We start from the raw sequence: 23,587 nt of genomic DNA, 5'->3' as shown, positions 1-23,587 counted from the left end.
TTACAAAACATACTCTAATGATTCTGTACTAGACAAATAATCCAAACAAGCCTGAAAGAAATTATCATCAAAACTGAAAACAACAAGTGACACTCCAATGAAGTTAAAAGAAAAAGTTTCCTCTACAATTTTCTTTCAATCCAACAATTAGAACTTTTATGTGTAAAAGCGTGCCTGTCCGCATGTAATATTTTTTTTAATTATCGAAAAAATCTCAAAATACAAGGCTTATTCTGCAAACTTCAAAAAAGTCCATCGCTTTTCCAAAACCATTTTCCTAGATTTTGTTTTTAAGAGGAATTTATTCTCTGGAAAAATATGCACACTCACTTACAAAGCTGCAGTAAACATTCGTTCAATCTGTCATGCATTTTCTTCTGCATGACTTACATACACAAAAAAAGGATAGTAAATCCATCTCCATTCTTTCGTTGAAGTTCATCGCATTTAAAAAGAGACTCTTTCCATGCAGCTTCTCCTCTGCCATTACCATTCCCAACCCTCTATGAATCAGATACCGTCCCAACAAACTGGCGACTGAGGAATTTCGCTTGTTACCAATTATCAGGCAGTGACCCTCCCAGATTTCAGATGCAGGCTCAATCCACTCAGCCTATCTGCTCCATGGAGAAAAAAAAGACTACTCATTACATATAAACCCAAGATAACATGAACCTAGCAGCAGGCTCTACACATTTCAATTTCACAGATAAAGTAGAAACATATTTTGATATGGCATCATTCCAAACAGTAAGTACATTTAAGAATATCTCTCTCTCTCTAGCAGCAGAACCAGTACAAATGTTATGCCCACCTAATAAAGTAATTAGTTTTTCCTAGATCATGCTTAAATATCATCAGAAGAAGAATACCATCGAAAACAGGAAATTATTATGAATTGTTCTTGTGAAAGGATTGTAATTGCTATGACAATTAAATATCTAAAAAAATTCCAGAAATATATGGCATGCAGAGTGCTAGCATTAACTTTTTTCCAAAGGCTTTCACTTCAAAGCAACGCAAAATCCTCTGCAGAACTTCAAAATATCACTGTATTAAAACCTACCATCTCTCTCTCTCACCCACTGAATCCATCCAGTTGTGCATCACCCAACTACATCTGAGTAACAATCCACCAAGACACACAACATGCCACACTGTATTTGGGACTGCTTTATTAAGCAAAAGAAAAATTCAAATTACTGCCCTATCTCACTTTTTTACATTTATAAAGAATATCTTTTGATGTTGATGGTTGAACTATTTACAGATTCATACACAGATGAGCAGGCGAGTCTCAGACACATTGCACTAACACCCATTAAAGTGCCAGGCTAATTTACCACCTCCACAATCAAGTATCTTGCCTCACACCCTCTCTCCACCCGCCCCCCACAGCTACATTTGATGATCATTTGATTGCCTGTTGTCACCCCAGATACTCTTCCACTGCACCATTTTCCTCATACTCAATCTTTAACTGTTGTGGTGCCTAGCTAAGAAAGATTAACGTACTTTATTCATCACAATCCAACACACGCACAACACCTTAGATAAGATTCTAGAAAATTTGAGTGAAAGAAACATTTTGCCCCCCCAGCCCCTTTATTTTGCAAGAATTTATCACATAACAGAAAAATTTACCAGCACCCAACTTTAAAAATCAAAGACTTCTAACAAAAAAAATTTTCATTATATCTAATCTGGAAATCTTTAATTCCATAACTTTTCCGAAATTCCATGACTCTGAAAACTACATAAAAAAAAAAAAAGGAAGAAAATTCTATCATAAAAACATTTATGCTGATGTTGCTTTACCTTGTGTCTACATATTTGAATGTTTACTGTTATTAGAATGGGATAAAGTTAATATAGAAATATATAGTTAAACTACAAATCATTAAAAATAACCAAACAAAAGACCTTTCTCTATTTAACATTAAATAGTCACAATAAATAGTTTCGCTCATCTCCATGCTTACCAGAATTTTAAGACGGGTCGTTAGCAAGGAAAAAAATAGGAATTATGTAGCGATAAAAAAGAGGAATGCTTTATCACTAACTTTCTTCATAAAACAAACGCCAAAGCAAACAACACAATAGCGCACAAAAATATAAGCATTCATATCAAGTAAGATTTGGTTGGAGATCATTAAAACCTGAACCAGCAGCTAAAAACAGAAAACTGCGTTTATGATTTAATATATTTCACAATGATCAGCTGAACAGCTGAAGTGACAAGAATGAATGTGAGGTCGCACCGCTGAGACGCATTCAGCATCTGAAAAATCACAATTAGCTCTGGCCATAAAAAAAAAAAAAAAACCAACCTAGCATGTATCAGACATTTTAGAACCACTTTCTGCTACAGACTGGTAAGCAGCAGAAACGAATGAACTCCTCTTGAAATCCGATTCACACAACGACAAAAAATACTGGTCTCAAAACTGTATATAACACACAATTGAAACATCGATGCTTTTTATTAACTCAATTGCTGCTGTGGATAACACGTACCTGGACAGATCTGACATTAATTAAAAGATAAAATCCACAGAAATAACAAAGTCAAAACCAGGATCGAAACTCCATTCAGAACCGTTTACACAGAATGATCAAATGAATTTACAATATTTAAAAAATTCATGAATAATAGCTTCATTTACAACCGACATTGTAATCTTTGTTCTGTTCCATTTTGCAGTCAATTTCATTTTTTTGACTTCCGACATGTCCACAAAATTTGGGCCATCTTCTTGCAGTCATAACATAGCTTAACAAAATAGAAACAAGATCCATAATGACTGTCTTTTTTTCCCCCACGAAATGCTCTACAACCGTCCAGAACTGGATCATGCCCGACATCTTCATTTTATCGGCATCTTGCTACTATCGGCAGATTTCACCGAGAGACCCAGACATCGACCACCTGGGATCTTGTCATGGATTGCGAGGGTGAGCCGACGCAGCAATGTAAGATGACAGCATTCAAAACGGGCCAGGCATTCGCCTCTTCGCGATGGGAGTCAGACCGTTGGTGGGAGGTACTACAAGGTAGAGGATGAGAGAATGACAAATGCAGGTGTTAACATGAAATTTTGTTGCACTATTACATCATCAATTCTTAAGCAAAAGTTCAAATAATGTTTTAGAAATCTAACACCAGACAAAGCCCCTCTATATTTTTACCATTTGCAACCAAGCATAAATTTATACACAACAAAGTTATCGTCATAAAAATATCACCATCACCTTTTTACGATTTTGCTTTAAATAAATACTTTTACACCAAAGCAGCAAATGCAAAATTGGGAAAGATGTGTCTTCTTTGAACATCCATGGTTAGAGAGGAGGCTTATGCATGCTTTAGAAAACAAACAAACTATAAACAGCAAAGGAAGGATAACTTCACAACATGTATACTCTTTACTGCCAATATACATATATATTTTTTTGGCAATACTGTAGATTGAAGTCATGTGATGCCATGACAATGAATCATTTTGTAACTGATAGCTATAACGTAACTGATTAAGTGCCTATTTCTCAAAGGCTCACATTTAAAACCACAATAAGTTGTATGATAAATTACAACAAAAGCGATGTCAAAAATATACCCGGCTTTGGTATAGTCTTTGGTATACACAAACTATTACAAGGGGTAGGAAAAGTTTAAAAAATGCTTAAGTGATTTATCCTTAAGACATCTTGGATGTCTTAGGAACTCTAAGACTTCTTTTAAATTTCTCCACTTTTGCTTTCTTGCCATAATCTATTTCCAGTGTTTGGGTGTCATAATCTCAAAATTTCACTTTTTTGAAAGTTTTAAAATCTGGAATACAATTATTTTTCAATCAAAGCTAAATTATTTTTGATATTATTTCTTATCCACTGATAACACTATAAAAGTATGTGTAATACAGAGTCATACAACATAATAGCCATTAATCTCTAGTTAACTTGTACGAGTTCAAGATTCTAAGAAAATTTCTGTGGTTCTGTACATGTACTGAGTCAGACAGTGAATCATACATAGAATTATACTAACAAAATATGACAATTTTTTTTTAAAGGAAAGAGACATCAGGTGAAACACTAGCACCATGTGATAAAAGACAGGACCAGCAAGGAGCTAAAAGCAAGCTAAGCTTTACATAATTAAAAACTGTTACCTTCTTCTTGCATAGTAATCATAATAGGGATCCCTGCAATTTGAGAATAGCTTCACTTAAAAAAAGTGAAAAGATACCTGTCCTATAATTACATACAAATTATAGTTATATTTAACAATTAGATGAAGTTATCTTACCCACAAAAAAGCTATTTAACCCAAAGATATGAAAGCAAAATCTACATTACTTAAAGCTTTGAACCAGCAACAAAGTGAAGTCAAAGATTCTGACAGGTCACTAAAATTATCAGTATGTAGTGAAACATATTGCTTTTTTAAATTTATGTAATTATATAAGGTATTGTACTACTGATTTGGCTACTGTAAAAGTTGTAGCAAGTCTAAGAACTCTGAAGCACTGCAAACAAATCCTCAAAAAAAAAACAACAAAAAAACCAAAACAAACTTGGTTTCAGACTGCTCATACCTTGCTCGTTGGATGAGTTATTCACTCAGATTCTGGACACTAGCATTATCTTGTAATGAATTAAATGGTCACTTAAAGATCAACCTGAATGGTTTATGTTATTTGCAAGCATCAGTAGAAATATGCGATATAAACCTAACCTGTAAATTTCAGCCTCCAAAACCAATCCATCAATTAATTATTCACTAGCAAAGTACGCGTTTCACATCTGCGATCAAATGAGCGCTGCTAACTGTGTAGTGCATCACATTGGTACACCATTCACAACATTGCCAGCCGTCAACACCAATCAAAGCGACAGTTCAGACTATTCGGAGTTGAAAATCTGCATTTCTCTAGCTAAAGTATGAGAACCAAGAGAAATGCAGACTGTCAGCATCTGAATAATCCTAACAGCCGCTCCTTCTCTCTCTCTGATTGGTGTTGACTACTAGCAATGTTGTGAATGGTGCACTAGCATGATGTAGCACACTGTTACAGTGCTTGTTGATCACAGGTGCAAATTGTAGCGGATAATTAACAGATGGGTTTTAGAGGCTGAAATTTACAGATTAGGTTTATACTGCCTATCTCATATCTGAAAAAAACGCAAGTCTTTCAGGTTAGTCTTTAAACATAACTAACATATTAGATACCTTTCACTAGTATTTACTTTCTACACCAGTTTTTGTTGATTTTTAAAACAAAAGAAAGTTACTGAAAGAAGTCTGCTCTCGTGTTAGCTTTAATTTGAATCTGTTTTTTTCTGCATCTGTTTTCACAAATTGTTTACCTTGCTGCAAGTCTATCATAGTAGTCAACTGAGGGTCGTGCATAAGGGTCTCTTTCATAGTAAGGATCTCTGTATGGTGCAGGTCTGCGGTCATAAGGATCCCCATATGGATGGTAACGGTCATATCCAGAAGGAAAGTAGCGGTTTCTTAAATATGGGTCAGCATATGGATCAGCATATGGATCTCTAAAAGCAGGTGGGCCATATGGCTCTGCTGGCCTTGGTGGTCCTCCCCTTCCTCTGCCTCTCCCTCTACTGTGAACAGACTTCAGACTTAAAAAAAAGAAATCTCTCAGAAACAAGCCAATCTCAAACAGAAACAGTCAAAAATCTCTTAACACCATGTTTAAATATAGATATAATGATATAGAAAAATAAATGGTCAAATAATTAATGAAAATCTTACAAACATTACAACATCCCATAATAGCATGAATTCTTTACAATATTTTTATGCCAGCTCTTTAGAAGCGAATGCTGTTACAAAAGACTGTCTAAATATGTATGCCACTCCTAACACATCTCTCCCTCTCCTTCACTCTTTTGCCATAACCATTCCTGTCAATACATGAATCCTACCTACCCAGCTTTGGGACAGTCCTTGGACCTGAAAGAAAATGTATTAACATCTTTGTTAATTACAGCAATAAGAAATACTGTTTCTCTCCTACAATTTATCATATGTGATGACTTTATTGACTCAAACTAGAATACTTCACATAGGAGACCAGGGATATAAACATAAGTAAACACAAAACTTGAAAAACACCTTACACATATGCCTATTCAATAGGAAACAAATTCTTGCAAGTCAAAGGAAACAGCAACTCGCTGTAAAGTAAATGCAGTTCTTAAGAATTATATTACAGTTTGAAAATAGAAAGAGAGAATGCTTGGGATAAATATGAGCTCTATTACAGGAAAAGTTATCCCCCCCACCCCAAGTTTCAGGGCTTTCACATGAAAAAAATCTAGCACCAAAAACTAAATTATATCCACTTGATACAGATAAAATTACCATGATTCAAATTTTGTGCTCTGAACATTTCCCAAAACATTTGAAAATAATTTGTTTATAATATTAGCAAAGAAATCCAACATACTCTTTCTTATATTACCTATCAGGCATGAGAATTTGCCATGGAAAAAAATTGTTACCATTTTATAAAACTGACTGAAATTGAAAAAGCTTTAAAACCTTCAATTTATCATGACATCATCAAACTATCACTATTGCAATAAGGTAAAAACAAAATTATTGTTGCATTAAATATAGTTTAAAAGCATTGAAATAGCAGACAGATGTGCACACACTGCACTAAGTCTCCATGTCACAGTATATGAAGCATTGCCACATTTTAATGAAACATCTGCATGTTCCCTAAAACAATGTAATACTAAAAAGCTGTTGTTTCAAGAAATATTTTTGGGAGTGGAGTTGATTTTGTTGCTGTTATAAAACCCTTATGAACAGGGGAAGGGCTGCCCAAAACCAGGTCCACTGGCGAGGCGTTGTTGCGGTCCTATGCTCCTCAAAGAGTAACAAGGAATAAACTAAACTATGAACAAAACTTGCAAAAATGTTTCAAATAAATTTATACAATTCTCTTTATCAGTTATAACAAGCAAACAAACAAACAAAACCAAAAAAAAAAAAAAAAAAAAAAAATGCCAATATAAAGAGGGAAGAAGCGGGAGGATAAAATGAGTGATAATGACACTGTAAATCCTATACCTCCCAGGTTTGGTGATCTTGAGGACAGAACAGAGTTCTGCACCATTACATCAAAATTAGCATAAAGGAGTTTCAAAGATTTCACTTAAAAAAAAAAAAATGCTACTGTAACCTCTATTTTCTTTTTTAAATTATGGAAAGGCATTATCCTTAATAATTGAATTTGTGAAGTGCATTTCTGCATGGACGTGAGCTAAATGTACTGTACACAAAAGACTACAAGTGAACAGTCTGTCCAAGAAACATAAGCATCAGCAAACAGACGACACTATAGCCAAAAAAGATCAGTTTGGATGAAGAACCAAGGAATGAGCAAAAACAGTGCTCAATGCAATGCAAGTAATCTTTTTATCTTTGAACACAAGTACACACCAGTGGCCATCTTTGCCACATCTGTAGCACTCAGTCATGTCACCCATTCCAGGCTTATGTCGTACTTTACTTCGAGAAAGCTGAAAATCAAATGCATAGTCAGTTACACCTTGTACGTCCAACTTTAACTGCCACGATCAATGGTTTATAGAACTAGCCTCACAGTTGCTAACAAGTTAGTTATGTATATTGCTATCATCAGTTAGTGGTCATTTTCTGAGTGTGTGGATGATTTACATATGAGTTAGAACCCTATTGACCAAAGCGAAAATGTTGAACCACACTTGAATCAGGCATTTTTGAGCCATCTTAAGCAATCTACTGATGTTGGGAACCACACCAAGCCACTGGTAAATTATTATACACTTAACTTTGTTTTTTAACCTGGATATTATACAAACTAAACAACGGGTATTTTCACAAACCATACAGCATTTGTAACAGTTTTTTCCTTTAAATTGAGTGTAGAGTGAATGTGAAAACTAACAGAATTTATATTGTCAAAAGATAGCTATTAAAATATCTATCAATGTTAGGTTTGTAAGAAGTAAGCCTTTGAACAGAGATTTTCACCTGCTAAATCAATACCACTGTAGGCTAGTTACCATTGCATCACCTAATAGATACTCATCACATACTGGCAAACACTTATTACCTCAGCTAGTATTCCTTTCTCTCTTCAACTTTTGTAGCAGTTTGCTGCGTTCACAGCTTCGAATGATGCTCATAATATTCTAAAATTCTTAAAAAGACCCACCTCAACCTTGATTACCATTCCTTCAAATTCTGTGTCATTTAGTTCATCAACGGCTCGCTTTGCTCCTTCCTCTGTCTCAAAATGCTGTCAACATTGAACTTATTTTAATATTCAGTTTGTAAAAAAAAAAAGCAAGAGAATTTACTTTATCAGGAACATGCAATGGAAGGAATCAAAAAAAAAAAAAATCCACATTAGTAAAAGCATTTGATTAAATTACTTGCACAGTTGTAGAAAATTCTTACAGATGAATGCATGAATGCTCACTCATGTATCTGCTAGATATCTGGGGAAAAGATGAAGTCAGTCTTAAAACAAATCTGGACTAAGCCAACTTCAGAATACTTACAACAAATCCAAAGTTCTTCACAACGTCAAATTCTGCAATCTTGCCAACACTCTCAAACAATTTTTGGAGATTTTCTTTGTCACAATTATCAGGTAAATTGCCAACATATACTTTTCTTGATGGAAGCTTCTGAAAAAAGAAAAAAATTATAATGTACACTTGTAGTTAACATAATAAATGTGAATATTAATATCGGAAGGTAACTCATTCAGAAAATGTTTTAAACGCTGAATATTCTGATAAGGGGTGCCATATAGATAGTATTCTTAAAAGAATAACTGGTGTCTCATTCTGAGATACCTGAATCCTGCTTATTAACAAAATTAACAGCATCTGTAATAAATTTTATCTGTTTCCTGAAATGTAAAGATGCAATTGCAGAAAACAGCATCAGAGGCCGATGAAACAATAAAAGAGATAATGGGTAATAAAGCAAACAATAGGTAATAACAACATCAATAAATTTCCTCACAACTACAATCGGGTGGACTGTAGCCTTGACCCTGTATAGGTCAATGTACTAATTGCACACATGCAATAACACTTCACATAATTTCCTCATGTCGTCAACTTGGGAACAGGAGATTGCAATGTACACAGATTTAGAAAGAGCGTGTATGCTACTGTTAAACATTTCTATTTCCATAGTTTCATAGCTAATGGCACAACCGAGACAGATGCCTTGACTTATTTAGCGTGTTATAAAAACACTTGATTTATGTAACACCTTGTGCCTAAATGAGACAGCGGACACTACTAGAAACACTAACGATATTAAAACCAATGACTCATTTAGATTCACACTACTGTCAGTAGTCGATTTTTTCAAAAAGAAAGTTCTTTGCAAATAAACTGAGGCAAGTAGCAATAAATAGTTAAAACTTGTAACTTAATAATACTGAATGCATTATTTTAGGCAATCGTTTACTTACGTTCATTTTATTCTTGTTACTTAGACTTTTTCTAAACAATGGTCGATAGGTACGATTAAACCCCAATAATGGAGAAACGAAGAACGATAACTCTCGAAGTCGAAGTACTTTAGGTCCAAAAGTCTCTTCACAGTTAATGTTACCTTGCTTCCTTACAAAGAACAACTGTTTGATGATAAGAAAAAAGTTAAATTAATTTTTTTTATCAAATAGATATTTTTTTTTTCACTGAATAAATCAGGTTAACAGTAACTTTACATGACAGAGTTGTCTGACACCAGTGAGGGCGCGTCGAGCATTCATTGTCAGGCAAAACGGGAGAGGACGCGCCAAGCGAACGCGTTTACGCACGAGCGGGATCATTTTAATCGGCGCTGAAATGGGAAGCGTGAGTGTATTTAGTCAGAGCGATATTTCGTTAAAAACGAGTTTATGGTAATTGGCGTCTTAAATTAATGATGTGCGAATCATGATTCGCGAAGCCGTGGAGGCCGCTGCGGGCGTTCCGTCGAGTCACATTCGTCAGTCGTGTTTACCTAGATGTAGCATGTTAACGTTCTGTTTTCTTTTCGTTGTGTATTGATGGTAGTTTTCTTATCCGTTAAATCAATTCATAGGTAGTCAAGATATGAGTTCCGATTATTTAAAATGAAAATATAGAACACTAGAAAGTCCTCTCAAGGGAGGCTACTCTGACGGCGTGCGTGATCGCGTCGATTTACGTTATTCAATAAAGCATTCCAGGTTGCATGCATTTGAACAGGAATTAAATACTTAAATTTTGCTTTCATAAGTTAGATAAAGTTGGAGACCGTGAACTTGTCATCAGAAGTATAAAGAAGAAGCAAGATTAAGTATTGCAGATTTTCTGAGGTCATCTGCAGTGACAAAGCTTGTTGCCATTCGAAAAGGGACACTTTAAAATTTCCTATTCTTTACTTTCAGTTACAGATTTGTTTTTTGTGGGGTGAAGGGGGGGGGGGGTGTTGATAACAGAATAAAGTATAAATTAAAGTAAGCCATTTAAAATATTTTTAATAGTAAAATATTTTCAGGCTGTTATCTTGAAATGTGTTCACATAAGAATGCCAAAGCAGTTATATTTGTGGCATCTTGAGGTTTTTTGTTTTGACCTAAATGTAATACATTTTGAGGGCAGTGACTTAAAGTCATGCTCAGATACCTACACTTTTCCGTTCTTATGCATTAGCAAATAAACCAGTTAAAGTATAGATAGTGGTCTGCCAATTGATGTTCCTTCCTGAACATAAAATGAGAAAATCTGGATAGATGTTCTCCATAATCTTCCTGTCTTTAAGATACAATTGCCTTGTCAGTTGATTTTTCAGATACACGCTGATCTCAACAAATTTTGCCTCTTTTTGATCCACACACTCCTTGAAGTTATCAGACTGTAGCACCTTCCAAATGACTGTGTTGTCTTTATTCTTGTTGGAAAACTGAACTGTTTACTTTCTAGAGTTGCCACTTTTTAATTTCTGCATTCTTCTTCTTGTGACATTACATCAATCTTGAAATATAAAAGTGTGTGCAAATTAAAGCGTGCATATAGCTTAAGTTTGAGGTCTGGCTCAATAAAGATTTGGATGATTCTTGTACATGATTTATTTACTTTTGCTAAGGATTAACGTGTTCTAGTTTGATGTGAAAGTTTTCCAGCTGCCTCATCTGTACTTCACCTAGTCAGCTCCATAGGCAAACTGGGTATAACTGCAGATACTGAAATGTACATTATTTGTACAGTACCCAGCTGATTTCTTTTGAGTTTATAGGTCACTATACTTGTTTTTCTTTTAAGTTGTCTGCAAAGGAATAGGAAACCTATTAAATGTTCCCTTCTTTTTCATATTTCATGTTAAGACACCTTAAATTTAATATTTGCAATGCCTTTCTATTTGAGGTGGGAAAATATGTCTGTGTTTAACATATAGCATATTATCTTGGCTTTTAACTAGTGTTTTACTAGCTGTTTCAAACTTAGTTTTTTTTTCAAGAAGTAAGATGGTAATTGCTAGAGACACAATTAAGAGTGTGTATTTAGGGCTGTATTTTAAGTTTAGATAAGAAAAGTGCACATAAAAATTGTGACTTGGCATTATGGCCTTTGTAAGATGCTTAAAAAAACTTTTGCACAGCATTTAGTTGGTGATATAACTTTTGCTGGCAGTCTGAAGTTGAAGAAAGAACATGCCCACCAAGTTGGCTGGTTTTCTAGTCTTCTCACAGAATATTCCAAACAGAATTGGTTGAATAGAATTAAAAGAACTTCATTGTACATCACACAAAATGTTTTTCATCATCTGCAGAAAAAACATCAGCTTCCTCATTCACAAGAAGTGTGAGAGAGCAAATGTTATTTATCATCAATCAAAAATAAAAAATTGTCAATCCCACACACTCTTTAAAAAAAAAATACACCGGCATAATATAAAAATGCTAAATATCTTTTCCTGTTTCATCTCAGAGACCATTATGATTTAAATCAGGAAAGATCCAACTAATTTTTGATTGTGAATATGGGGTTTTTTGTATTTTTTATTATTCACTCTTGTGTTTAGATAATGTCACTTAAATGCTTACTACTTGTGAAAGTTGGGTACAGTTCCTAAAAAATCTGCTCAGTTAACACTGTTTATCAATTAAAAAAATTAAACAGAGCTACATATGTTTTGCACAACAAAAGTGCACCGAAACACTCCTTTTATAGTTTCAAAGGGCAGCGATACACAGGTTTTGCTGTTTCAGATATGTCATAGTGTAAAAACTCGAAATAGAGGAATTAATAAGAAATAATTGACCATATATTTATATTCTAATATGTTCCACCTGTTCTTTCCATCATAAAGCATGAAAAAAAAAATTAATTCTCTACAATAGATGCAAAGATGAGGGCATTTAAAAGTTGAGCTTTTGTAAACATAATTTTTCAGTGCTGTTACTATTATTGTTCTATGACTTTGTATTTGTAAATAACAAAAGCACCAGAATGTACACTAGCAAAAGAGATCTCACTGTGGCATTTTCTTTTTACGTTTTGAAGCAGTCGAGTCATTTTTACTTTTCCTTTTTCATTCTACCTCTCTATGAGAGAAAGAGACCATACACATAATCCTAATCAAAAGTGATTCACACATCATCATGTGCTGAACACTTAGTGCTTCAAGCACATACCACTCTCATCACTTGTGGAACTTAACTAGAATGACTGATTCCATGCTATAAAATATATTTTTCTTGATGCTGTGCTATGTAATATATAGTAGCAATCTGCAAGAGAATTTGTAAAGAAACATTTCTCCTTTACAGTAAGTGTAATTTTTTGTTGAAGGGGAAGTAATAGTGTCTAATTACAAAAAGCATATATCGGACACACCAACAAGAAAGATGTATGGTACTTTTATCCAGCTTTTACAGAAGCAAGGTGAGGATTGAAGCTGTCTTTGAGACAGTTTAGTGTGAGCCGAAGGTTTTAATAAGTAACCTTACACTCCAAGAATCTGTTTCAGTAAGCTCCCTTTGGTCAAGTGCAATTGAAATAGTGACACAGTGTACTATAATATCTGTCCCAGTTTAGATTCTATGTACAATCTTGAGGAAAATGAATTAACTTATACAGATCATTTTAGAATAAGTTAATACCCAAGACCTCTCCTACTTTTACAGTTTATAATGTATCTTGCTTTTCCTATCTTCTACCTTCTCTGTGCATCACTATATCAATTTTGCTGTACAGTAACAGCCTTCAATATATTTCCCAGTATTACATTTAAGCTAAATCTAGTAAAGAACAGCTTGAGAGACAGCTGACCTCAAAACGTGCATCTTTAACATCATGATCATTTTCAGCTTTTTTTTCAGACAATAGGATTTTATAAGTTTGTGTTTCAAAAATCTGTTTTAGTGAACTAGGCAACTAGGTGTTTAAACATAAAAAGAAAAGGGAAACTTCTGCTCAAGCTCTTAACTGTTTATGGTTAAAATCAGATATTTAAGATAATTATATGGAAATGTTAGAACATTATATTACTGATGGTGACTTTTAATTAAGAGATTTTCCTTAATTTGGCTGCATTAAGTTCTGTGAAGATGTCATTATTATCACTTTGAAACTGTTTTCATCCTTTTGTAACTTGAGATAATATTTATTAAAGCATGTATAGTAACAAATGTCTATGAGCTCTTATTAAAGATTTCCATTAGACCCATGAGGTCAGATAGTATCACACCTGTTGATGCTTGACCATATCTTCTTTAAAGTCTTTTTCCTCAAACACTTTTTTTTTCTGGGAATGCTTTAGCCTACGATATATGTATACATAAATATAAAGTAGAAAATATTCAGCTGAAATGGTCATGCACAAAAATTTCATAGAAATGAACTAAAGGCAATAAATAAATGGCTGAAAGTAAAAGGGCACTGTATTTATCCTGTGAAGAATAATGATGTTCAAAGCAATATGGTGGAACGAGTGAAGCTGAAAGTTGAGAGGATGCCTGCTTTTTAAATGACAAATCCATAAAAGAGAATGACCAAAGAGTATAATTCATCATTGAAATTAATAAGGTCACATTTCTTTTTCTTTATGCTCGCACACACACTCATGTGCACTGCTAAAGTTGTATATAAAGTATAAATTTCTTTACTCCATTTATATAGTGTCTGGTGTTAAGCTGATTGTTGATAGCAATTGTGACATAATTTTTTTTTTAATTTCTTTTTCAGAAAACTGTCCCTACCAAGCTTTATATTGGGAATATACCTGATCTTTGCAGACAAGAAGAACTTCAAGCAAAATTTGAGAAGTTTGGGAATGTTGTTGAATTTGATATAGTCCGCAACTATGGTTTTGTGGTATGTCAAGCCAAAGATTTCAATTTTTTCATTTCAAGAATATTCCTTTTCAGTGAAAATTTCTATGATTGTTTATGGAAAACATCTTTATTATATGCATCATTATCAAGAATGCCAAGAATTTTACAAACTCATTAGTCATGGATAAAATGATTTTGCAGCTTGATAAACTATGTAACATTGTTTTAAAACAATGCTTTCCTTAAAAAAACTATGTAGCCTACATTAAAAACTAATTTGAGGATATCTGACCAATTGGTTTTAGTTTTAGGGGATGTTTGAGCTGTATGTTATCTTAAAATTGTTCTAGCATTTTGAAAAATCACAAGAAGCCCAGGCAGCAGCCAATGCTCTGAATGGAACTGAATTTGGTGGAAACATACTGTTAGTGGAGGTAAGAAAAGAAAAAGGACTTTTATCATGATTTCATCAGTGAAAGAAGACATTTACGTTATCCGTGTTGCCAAATAAAGCTGGGTTTTACAGCTAAGCACTGTAAATTTTATGAGGCTGTATAGAAGATAATCAAGGAAAACGTGCAGGTGCATGGGCTAAAGAACAGGGTGAGAGAGTTGACCGAGTATGTGAGCTGTTAACATATTAAGCATCAAGCATTCAAACTATTGCGCATGATTCACAAAGGTTAGTAAATACGGTTCCCTTTTTAGTTATTGTATTGATGCTTTAACACCAGGGCATAGTTTTTTTCATCTGCAATTCCTGGATGAAAAATGGAGTACTGACTAACTAACTTCACATTATTTGCAAATACTGAACTGTTAGTAGTTATTCTAGTAGTAGCCACAATGTATATTACTTAATAATTATTTTACAGTGAGTGTGGTCACTTGCATATTTTTCTAATACTTATGAACGTGTATAGAAACACTTTATGTTGGAATTTGTATGCAGAGTCAGAAAATTCTGTTTACATAGATGTCACATAGCAAAGTGCGGCAGAAGCCTGGGATGGGAAACAAAGGGAGCTGTTTCCGATGTGGTGAGGAAGGTCATTGGTAAGTAACAACAGTTACACAAGTATCAAAAGATGTGTGTTGATAATGTATTTTAGTAAAGCACAAGTTTCCATCATGAAGATCTAGCTGCTTACATTGGAAGTTGTGGGGTGGGGGGGAGGGGAAATTGGTGTTTTACACCAAACCAGCAACTGAAGCTACATCAGAGAAAGAACAGCATGCCCAAGACGAGATCTGAACCTAGGCCTTCCACTGTATTGGTGACGGGCGCTAATCACTGCACCACTGAACCGCCAGTTAATTTTGGAAGAGATTGTATAAGCAGCCACAATGACAAGAGTAGGGAAAGGGAGAAAATAGCGTGAAATAGGAAAACTGTGCTTCTTGTCTTTTCAACAACAAGGTAGTATTACATTAAAGTCTGTAAAGCCAAAATGTATACACAAAATTAAATGAAGAATATTCTTGATGCACATACATACTTCTGGTGGTGGAGCTCATGGCATTACAAAAAAATAAAAAAGTAGTCTGCTTAAATCACACATAAATCATTACACTTGAAAGTCATACACTATCAGTGCTGATTCACAAATTTCACAACATAGACCAATATCATCAGGTCCAGAGGGAAGAAATTTGTTTCTTTTGTTGTGAGAAAGGTTTTTCATCATGAAGATGCTTATTATGTTATTTTTTTGGTGTTTGTGTGTAAATATATTTGTGCATAGATGAGTGTACCTTTATGTGACTTAACATGATTTTGTAGTGAAGTGATTTATGACTATTATTTTCTTTCAGGTCTAAAGACTGCCCTAAGCTAGGGTAAGTAACTTATTATTTTGTAAATGTTTTACAGATGTTAGCAAGCGTCAGCAAAACAAAACTACATTGGGTAAGTTATGGTAAACTTGACCATTTTGCAATAATAACAGCTGTATTGCATCCCAAAATAACCCTCATTATGTCCTAGTAGTAACAGTAATAACAGTAACAGGGGTAATCACAATGGCTCTGATGTAGAGGCATGTTTACTTATTTCTCATTGACACATGTATTGACGAAATGGATGTGTGTGTTGTCACCAGCCCCCGCAGGCCGAGACATCCACCAGGACCTCCATATCGTGATCCCTATGAGGACCCTTATGCCAGAGATCCATATGCAGATCCATATTACAGAAACCGTTACATGCCTCCATTACCACCAGTATATGGCCACTATGACCCATATGATCCCTATGAACACCCCAGACCTGTGCCACCAACAGTTCGAGACCCCTATTTTAGGGATCGGGAACCACTACCTAATGCAACTTCAGATTTGTATCCTCGGCCATCTGCAGACATGTATGAGAGACCATCTGTGGATCCTTATTCAAGACCTCTTTCAAGTGCCTATGGACGAGCACCTGCAGGTGATCCATATGCAAGATCCTCAGATATATATGGTACCAGACCAACGGCTGATCCATATGCACGGCCTCCCCCAGAATATTACTCTAGAAGAGGAACATCACCACCTCCTGCAGCTGCAAGGTTTGTCTTGTTCACAGTTTTATGTGCTTTATCTCCATTTTTGTTTTGCTGGGCCATCATAATGTTGTGGAAGTTTTTTTTTCTTTTTATCTCCATCCTTAATTTTTTTTTTTTATTTTATTTTGTTTGGAGCTGACCAAGTTCTAGCATATGTGCATGTGGATGTGAAGAGTCTGTGTTTGTTTTTTTATTTCTGAACAAGCCTATGTTACTGTTCTGTTAGAGAGTCCTTTGAAAGGGATCCTTATCTTGTTGGAAAAGACCCATACCAGGACTACTATGAAAAAAGAAGGTGAGCACCTTCAGTTTGCTAGAAGGCAGTCTTCACCATTGCATACAAGCTTTGTGATTGCTCTCTTTGTTAGATATAATTTAACCCTTTATGAAGTGGTGCTCACTGAGTTCCCCTATGTGTTTATGTGCCTGTGTGCATGCTTGTTTGTTGTTCATTTTTGGGAGGTGATCTGAGTAAAGTAATGCATTTTTAGTTGTAAATTTCACTAGGGTGCGCATAAGTTTAAGTGTGCAAAATTACTTTTTTTCTTTTTTTTGACAGACCAGTAGCTGCAAACAATGGAGCCAATTCAGCCACAGCTCGCGTGCCAGGGCCATACTGACATAGTCCCTTTGAATGAGCCAGACAGCCTCATCAAGTGAAACAGCCACTCATATTTTTCTATTATTGAAGTTTAAATAATTCCTTGTAGGAGTTGTTCTCTTGTGCTGGGATTCTTCAGAACTTTTTATTTGTGTAGCATTGTCAGCATAAGAACTTGAAATAAGGTATTGCCCCAGCACATTTGTGTATGTTGATGCACACAGATATAAACTCATATGTGTTTTGTGAAATCTGTGAGTAGATTAAAATGGGACTGTTATTGTTTACACATGCATGCAGATGCACATACAAACACACCCTCTACCCACTCCCATGCACACACTGCCATCTGTTAGAAGATGGAGCACATTCTAATTTTATAATTATAGGTCTTACTGTACTTGCCATAAAGTTGGCATCTAAATCTCAGGAAAGATATGATAGCAGGAGCACAGAGTCAGGTAAGCCCTCAGAATTATTTTTCCCCGTGGTGTCATGGTACAGGACGTTAGTGTGTCTGCACACCTGTAACTGGTGCATGTACTCATGCATCCATTGCATACATCACATACATGTTTGGGAGCTGCAATATTATACATCAAAATTATTAAAGCTGACAATTGTTTGTACACTTTTTAGTCTTCATTTGATGTTCACCATTGTCTTAAAAAAAAAAAGCAACAGAACACTTTAGCCATGAAGTGTGTATTGTACAAATTTGATGGTGCAAAATAAATGACGTTTGATCGCCTGTTCACAGTGTATACTCCGCTAAGTCGTTTTATTGTTAAGAATGGATTAGTGTTTTGTTTTTTTTGCGCAGTGACAACCAGTTGCTATAGCAAAGTGGACGATTCCACCCTTATAAACACAGTTTAGAGAAGTGTACACAAGACCGCAACCCAAGAGAAATTACTTTTAACTGATGCGAGGCCTGATCCCACAGACCTGTCCTTTACCGACATTGTGACAAGTGCCTTAACCGCAGGGCTACTTCTTGTCGCCATTGTAGGCAGCATCTGTCGGCGATGGATGTTTGCATCCCTTTTTTTCACCTTGTGATGAGTTTGGTTTTTTCTTTCGCTCGCTCATGATTCTGCATTGCAGTCCGTTACCACCCGCAGATAAAAGACGCAATACTATCCGACAAATATATATATGTGTGTGAACTTTTCTTAGTGGCTTTATTTTCAGCTGACAAATTGGGTTTTGCTGATGCAGCCATGTAGTAATTTCGCTGTACTTGCTGTGATGGTTAAATTTAGGAACTTATCAACCGGGGAAAAGGGGTCGGAGGGGCGGGGGAATGAATTTCCTGATGAAGAGAGCTTTGTCGGCAAAGACTAAAGGGCAGGCCATCGTTGATTACACCGATTACTTCCCACGCACTGGGCAGAACTCCCCCTTCCCGCTTTGCCTTTTTTTTTGTTTTTTGGCGTTATCGTAATAGCATCATGCTGAATACTCTCTCCTTTTAAAGTTCATCATTCCGTGCCTTCAGGTAAGTCACCTGCTATCAGCTTTCAACCGTCGCGTCGTTTGGTTGTGTGGTAGGTGGGTGATGAGTTTCAGTTTAGTCTCAGCATTTGCCGGCGGTCGAAACGGTGCATCAGGTTCACACAGTCTGTGTCCGAAGTAAACCAAACGACCAAACTTCGGACTGAATAGTGCTATAACAATATCCGTTGCTCAACAGACGTGAACCTCGAATACAGAAAAATTATTTTGATCCAGATAGTACAAGCTTCTGGTGCTGAATACAACTTTCTGTTCTCCCGTTACTTCTTGTATTTGCCTGTATCGCGGTGTACGTTGCGGTGGGGCGAGGGCGACGAAAAGAGGACCATTGTACCCGCGTCTAGACCAGTTTTGACCCCCATCTTAAACCTTGACCCGTAACAAGCGTTTACGCGGATCGTTTCTGCATCTTGAAACAGCATGACGACTAAACGGGAAGTCCAGCCAGGTGGGAGTAGTTGGTAACATCCAGTGAGGTCCTCTTTCTCTCTCCACACCCCCAGTCAATCTTGTCGACTTTACCACCAAAGCCCGGCTCATCAGCTGCGTCTTCACATCGCCACCCGTCGCATTTCGCGGCTCGCGTCAAGGGAAAGGACGGAGCGAAATCCGATAGGAGCTGGGTAGACACGCACACCCGACATCAGTGAGTGGGCATCAGGCGCGATCGCGGCGCTGTCAAGCATCTTCTCTCTGCATTGCAGACGGAGACCTGACTGATCATCTCAGTGGTGGACTGGAGAAGGCAGTAATTACGAAGCTGTGGTCCCAGTGCATCTTTTTTTTTCCCTCTCTCTCTCTTTCTCACTCTCCATGTGCGTGCACATAATTTGCTATTATTTATTTCCTACAAATGGTCGACCTACATTACAAACAGTGTGGTATTAATCTTAGATCTTGAAAGGACAAATGCGCCGTTAATTTGTTGATCGTCACGTGGTGTTGTCAGGGTTGTTTGTGTCAGCCTGCTGTTGTTGACACGTGTGTGACAGCTGTGGTGTACAAGCTTGTACTTTTCACGACTAAAAACAACCTTTTATTTTGAAATAGACTTATATGCGTGTATGTTGTCATAGTAGATTCTATATTGTAAGCTACGAACCTGTATTTTATTTCCTTTTAGAAGATTATTCATAGCTGGATATAATTCTCTGCAACAACAGGTTTTTATTCCAACGGTTAGGTGTCGGCTTGTGTCTCCTGGCGACATCAGCTCAAAGATGTTATCTGTAAAATATTTTCTGCTTTATGACACCATTTTTTATAACTTCCTAACACACAATGCCACCATCCTCTCAAATTGTTAGTTTTACCTTTATATTGATCAACAAACCTATCCGACACTAAGTGATGCGAGATTAGAAAGGTCCACTGGCAAGGATTTGGTCTGGTGAGCCATTCGCTGCAGCAAGCAGTCTGATTCTGTTTCAACACTAATTTGCGCTAAAGTATAGGCCAGCAGTTCCGGTCTACAGGCAATCAAACCTGCCCGTGTATGTGTGTGTGGTAGTCTGTAGAAATATGAAAAAAAAAAATGAGGAGAGCTGTCTGCGATGGGAATATCGTCTCACCCAGATGAGTGATAACCGATGAATAGGCACCACTTGGTATGACGCACCACTTTCCTTGTGTACGCGGATGCATCCACAGACAAAATCTTATTTATTTTCCCATGTGTTAAAACGGATAGGCCAAGCCATGAACAATTTTATCAAACATGTCGTTGTCTGTTAAACCCGATACCATGGGCACGGCGCTAAACCCCGAGATGTCAGAGTTTCACACAGAAACATTCAGTTGTTCACTACAAAAAAAAAAAAAGTTCGCGACAAAGGGATTTTTTCCCGAGGAATAAACAGTCGCGTCGCCATGGATACAGATACATTGTATTTCGCGGAAAGGCGGGGTGTCGTGGGGTGGAGGGTGCGGAGCTGACACAAAGCCAGGTGTCAAAAAGTGCGGTGTGGCTAGATCTTGCTGTGCGAACGGTCACACCATGCCACGTGACAGCAGGGATGACAGAGGAATGATAAGTAACGCACCCAGAATTCGATTAATCTATTGGACGAAATATGTTTTCGCTGGGCGTTAGATGTCTTCCCCCCCCACCTACCCCGCTACCCTCCCTTCTCCGCTTTCGTCCTCTGTTGTTTGTCTCAAGACGAGCTGCGATCGAGCAGGCCTATCAATTTCTCCAACCCGGAAGGAGTAGTGGTGGTGGCGGTGATGGTGGTGGAGGTAGTGGTGGTGGCGGTGATGGTGGTGGTGGTGGTAGTGATGGTGATGGTGGTAGTGGTGGTGGCAGAAGAAGTGAAGCTACTCAATGCAGACGTCATATAAATCGACTTAAGAGTCTGACAAGGCTTACTGAGGAGACCAGACGGTAGTTGAAGGGGTGGAGGAATGGATGGGGAGGGGGAGGAAGAGAAAGCATGGAGCGCGTGAAATGGTCATCTGCAATGGGAATCACATTGTAGGAAACTTGTACTGGTCACACTATCAAAGCAATGGTTTATGACCTTACTGCACCAGGCACTATGACCATCATTGCTGGCAAGTCATTTGTCTTGTGCAGGTGTGCAGGTGTGCTGTTATTATTTTTTCCCTCAGATTCAGTATTCAGTAAATACAGTTTACATAACTTGGCATCAAGCACTCCTTTCATTAACTCCATACAAGAAGTAGAAGTAGAAAAGAGATTCTGAAGTGGAGAAATAAAGTGTTATATACTTTTTTTTAAAACAAAAATAGGTCGACATGTACCTATACAAAAAGTTCACTTCATTACACATGAAATTGCTAATGCAAAATAAATATTAGAATGACCATCCACATAATCTCTTTCCAATACAAACCAGCACATATTCAATAAACATAATTTAAAAAGCCTTTTGCACAGATACAGGCTTATGATACACCCTGCTGTTATTATGTTATTATTGCCTGCGGTTGCATTCTTATTTTACATTCTGAAGGTTCGGCGTTGAAATGAATGCAAAAATAATTGCTTCAAACCCTACTTCCATGGCAACAACACAAATGATCTGAAAGACAAAGCACTTTAACAGAAATACAACGAAGTACAGAGCAGTTGCTCGACAGACTCGACTGATTGTTGATGGGTTTAATTAGGTTTCATGATGCTTTTCTTAGACTCCTTTGTTTTACAAGAAAAAAATGGCAAAGTATGTCAAGGTCTTCACCCTGACCAGGCATCTGCGTCAACAGGTGAACAAGAGATGGTGGATGTTAACATTTGTAACTTCCTTTATTAGATGGGCCTTCATCACCAGGATAGCTGCTACTCGATACTCGTAAGCCGCAGGTGAGGTGTGTGTGTAGAGTCTGGTTCTCACACACACACACTTTCAGAGCTCTGCCGTTTTCAAAGAAAGAGGAAGATTGTTTTCTCCATTCTTAAAGAGAGAGAAAGAGACTGTCAGAACAGTTCGTTATTCTCAAAAATAGGGGGAAAGAGTGAGTATGTGTGTGTGTTCATCGTTGGACTTCTGTGAAAACACAGGAAAAACAAGATTGATTTGTAGATAAATGTTTTAAGAAATTCGGCAACCGAGCTTGGATCATGTGCAATGTGTGTGTTGTGGGGGTTGGATGGGGATGGGTGAGTATGAGGCTTATTAGTTCAACTCGCCCTGTAAATGCAACAATGGCAAGAATGCCGTTAATTAAAACGTTTCATTAAAACGAGAGAAGTCTTCCAAAGAGTTCGCAGTTTCCAGCGGGGGAGAGAGAGAGCATCAAAGTGTTCGGCAATTCTGAGAGAAAGAAAAAGGTCTGCTACAACACTTCGCAATTCGCCAGAATACTCCTGGATGCTCAATCAGCTTGGCGAGTGCCTTGGCAGCCATGCAGTAAAACCGAAAACCGATGGGAAATCTCAGAACAGGTTGTAAAACCACAAACACGAGCCAAACAGGTTTGAGAAACATTTGCAGTGTAGGTCACGTGGCAAACATGGGAAGGAAACGGAGCGGTTTGCGAAACATTTGGCGTTTTGCTTTTGTAGTACGTTTAAAACTTTTCAGATAACGGCTGTACCGGCGCGCACCTCGACCACAGAACCTGTCCTCCGACCCTTCTCATCACCTCCTCTCCTCCCTCCCAGCTTGCGGAGTGCGTCACGGTGGCAGGACGTAAACTCCACAAACACTGCCACGGGCCGCTTACGTGATACTACGTCGTGGGCCCACGTAGGCTGGCTCGCCCGCGACTTCCACATTCCATCGTCTGCTGCAGCCACCGCGCGCCGCATCAACGCTCATCTTCCTTCTCCTTCCCTCCCTCCTCCACCTCACCATCGCCACTCACAGCAGCAGCTGGACGCGCGTGCGAGAGTGCAGGTGATGCGTGTGTGTGTGCGTGTGCATGCGCGCCAGCGCCGACGACGTACTCCTGCGACCGTTTCCTCGCTCCTTTCCTCGTTCCAGTGGTTGTAGAAGGACATTTTGCGCGTGGAAAGTTGTCTTGCGCAGCCAGCGCGCCCTGCCTACAGTCGGGTTCTTCAGTCTGCGATTACTAGTCGCAGTGAGAGCCGACTTTTGCATCCCCTT

The 23,587-nt window shown here is 37.3% G+C and overlaps 2 protein-coding genes across 9 annotated transcripts in view; one reads left to right on the top strand and one right to left on the bottom strand.

The window, feature by feature from the left end:
- Positions 1-9,668, bottom strand: part of LOC112569986 (RNA-binding protein 4.1-like) — a 17,588-nt gene extending 7,920 nt beyond the window's left edge. For 5 of the 7 annotated variants that reach the window (XR_003100561.1, XR_003100562.1, XR_003100563.1 and 2 more), the window contains exons 1-7: positions 9,516-9,668; positions 8,584-8,712; positions 8,235-8,318; positions 7,478-7,557; positions 5,954-5,977; positions 5,371-5,643; positions 4,173-4,205 (exon numbers count right to left, since the gene is read on the bottom strand). Coding sequence is in view for 2 of the 7 variants with exons in the window: in XM_025248118.1 (XP_025103903.1) it covers positions 4,173-4,205; positions 5,371-5,643; positions 5,954-5,977; positions 7,478-7,557; positions 8,235-8,318; positions 8,584-8,712; positions 9,516-9,521 (629 nt within the window). In the remaining 5 variants the exon portion in view is untranslated. The remainder of the gene's footprint in view (positions 1-4,172; positions 4,206-5,370; positions 5,644-5,953; positions 5,978-7,477; positions 7,558-8,234; positions 8,319-8,583; positions 8,713-9,515) is intronic. The other 2 variants (XM_025248118.1, XM_025248119.1) reach the window with 2 other exon arrangements.
- Positions 9,669-9,750: 82 nt separating this feature from the next.
- Positions 9,751-18,262, top strand: LOC112569985 (RNA-binding protein lark-like). 2 transcript variants are annotated; one of them, XM_025248116.1, is made up of 8 exons: positions 9,751-9,903; positions 14,260-14,388; positions 14,699-14,782; positions 15,325-15,404; positions 16,164-16,187; positions 16,451-16,900; positions 17,124-17,192; positions 17,457-18,262. In XM_025248116.1, the coding sequence occupies exons 1-8, from the start codon at positions 9,895-9,897 to the stop codon at positions 17,515-17,517; spliced, it is 906 nt and encodes a 301-aa protein (XP_025103901.1). In that variant the 5' UTR covers positions 9,751-9,894; the 3' UTR covers positions 17,518-18,262. The 2 variants fall into 2 exon arrangements, with proteins under 2 accessions (XP_025103901.1, XP_025103902.1); XM_025248117.1 differs by lacking the exon at positions 17,124-17,192.
- The last annotated feature ends 5,325 nt before the right edge of the window (positions 18,263-23,587 follow it).

Source organism: Pomacea canaliculata, linkage group LG8 (assembly GCF_003073045.1).
Source record: "Pomacea canaliculata isolate SZHN2017 linkage group LG8, ASM307304v1, whole genome shotgun sequence".
Classification (NCBI taxonomy): Eukaryota; Metazoa; Mollusca; class Gastropoda; order Architaenioglossa; family Ampullariidae; genus Pomacea; species Pomacea canaliculata.
This window is presented reverse-complemented; position numbering and strand designations above follow the sequence as displayed.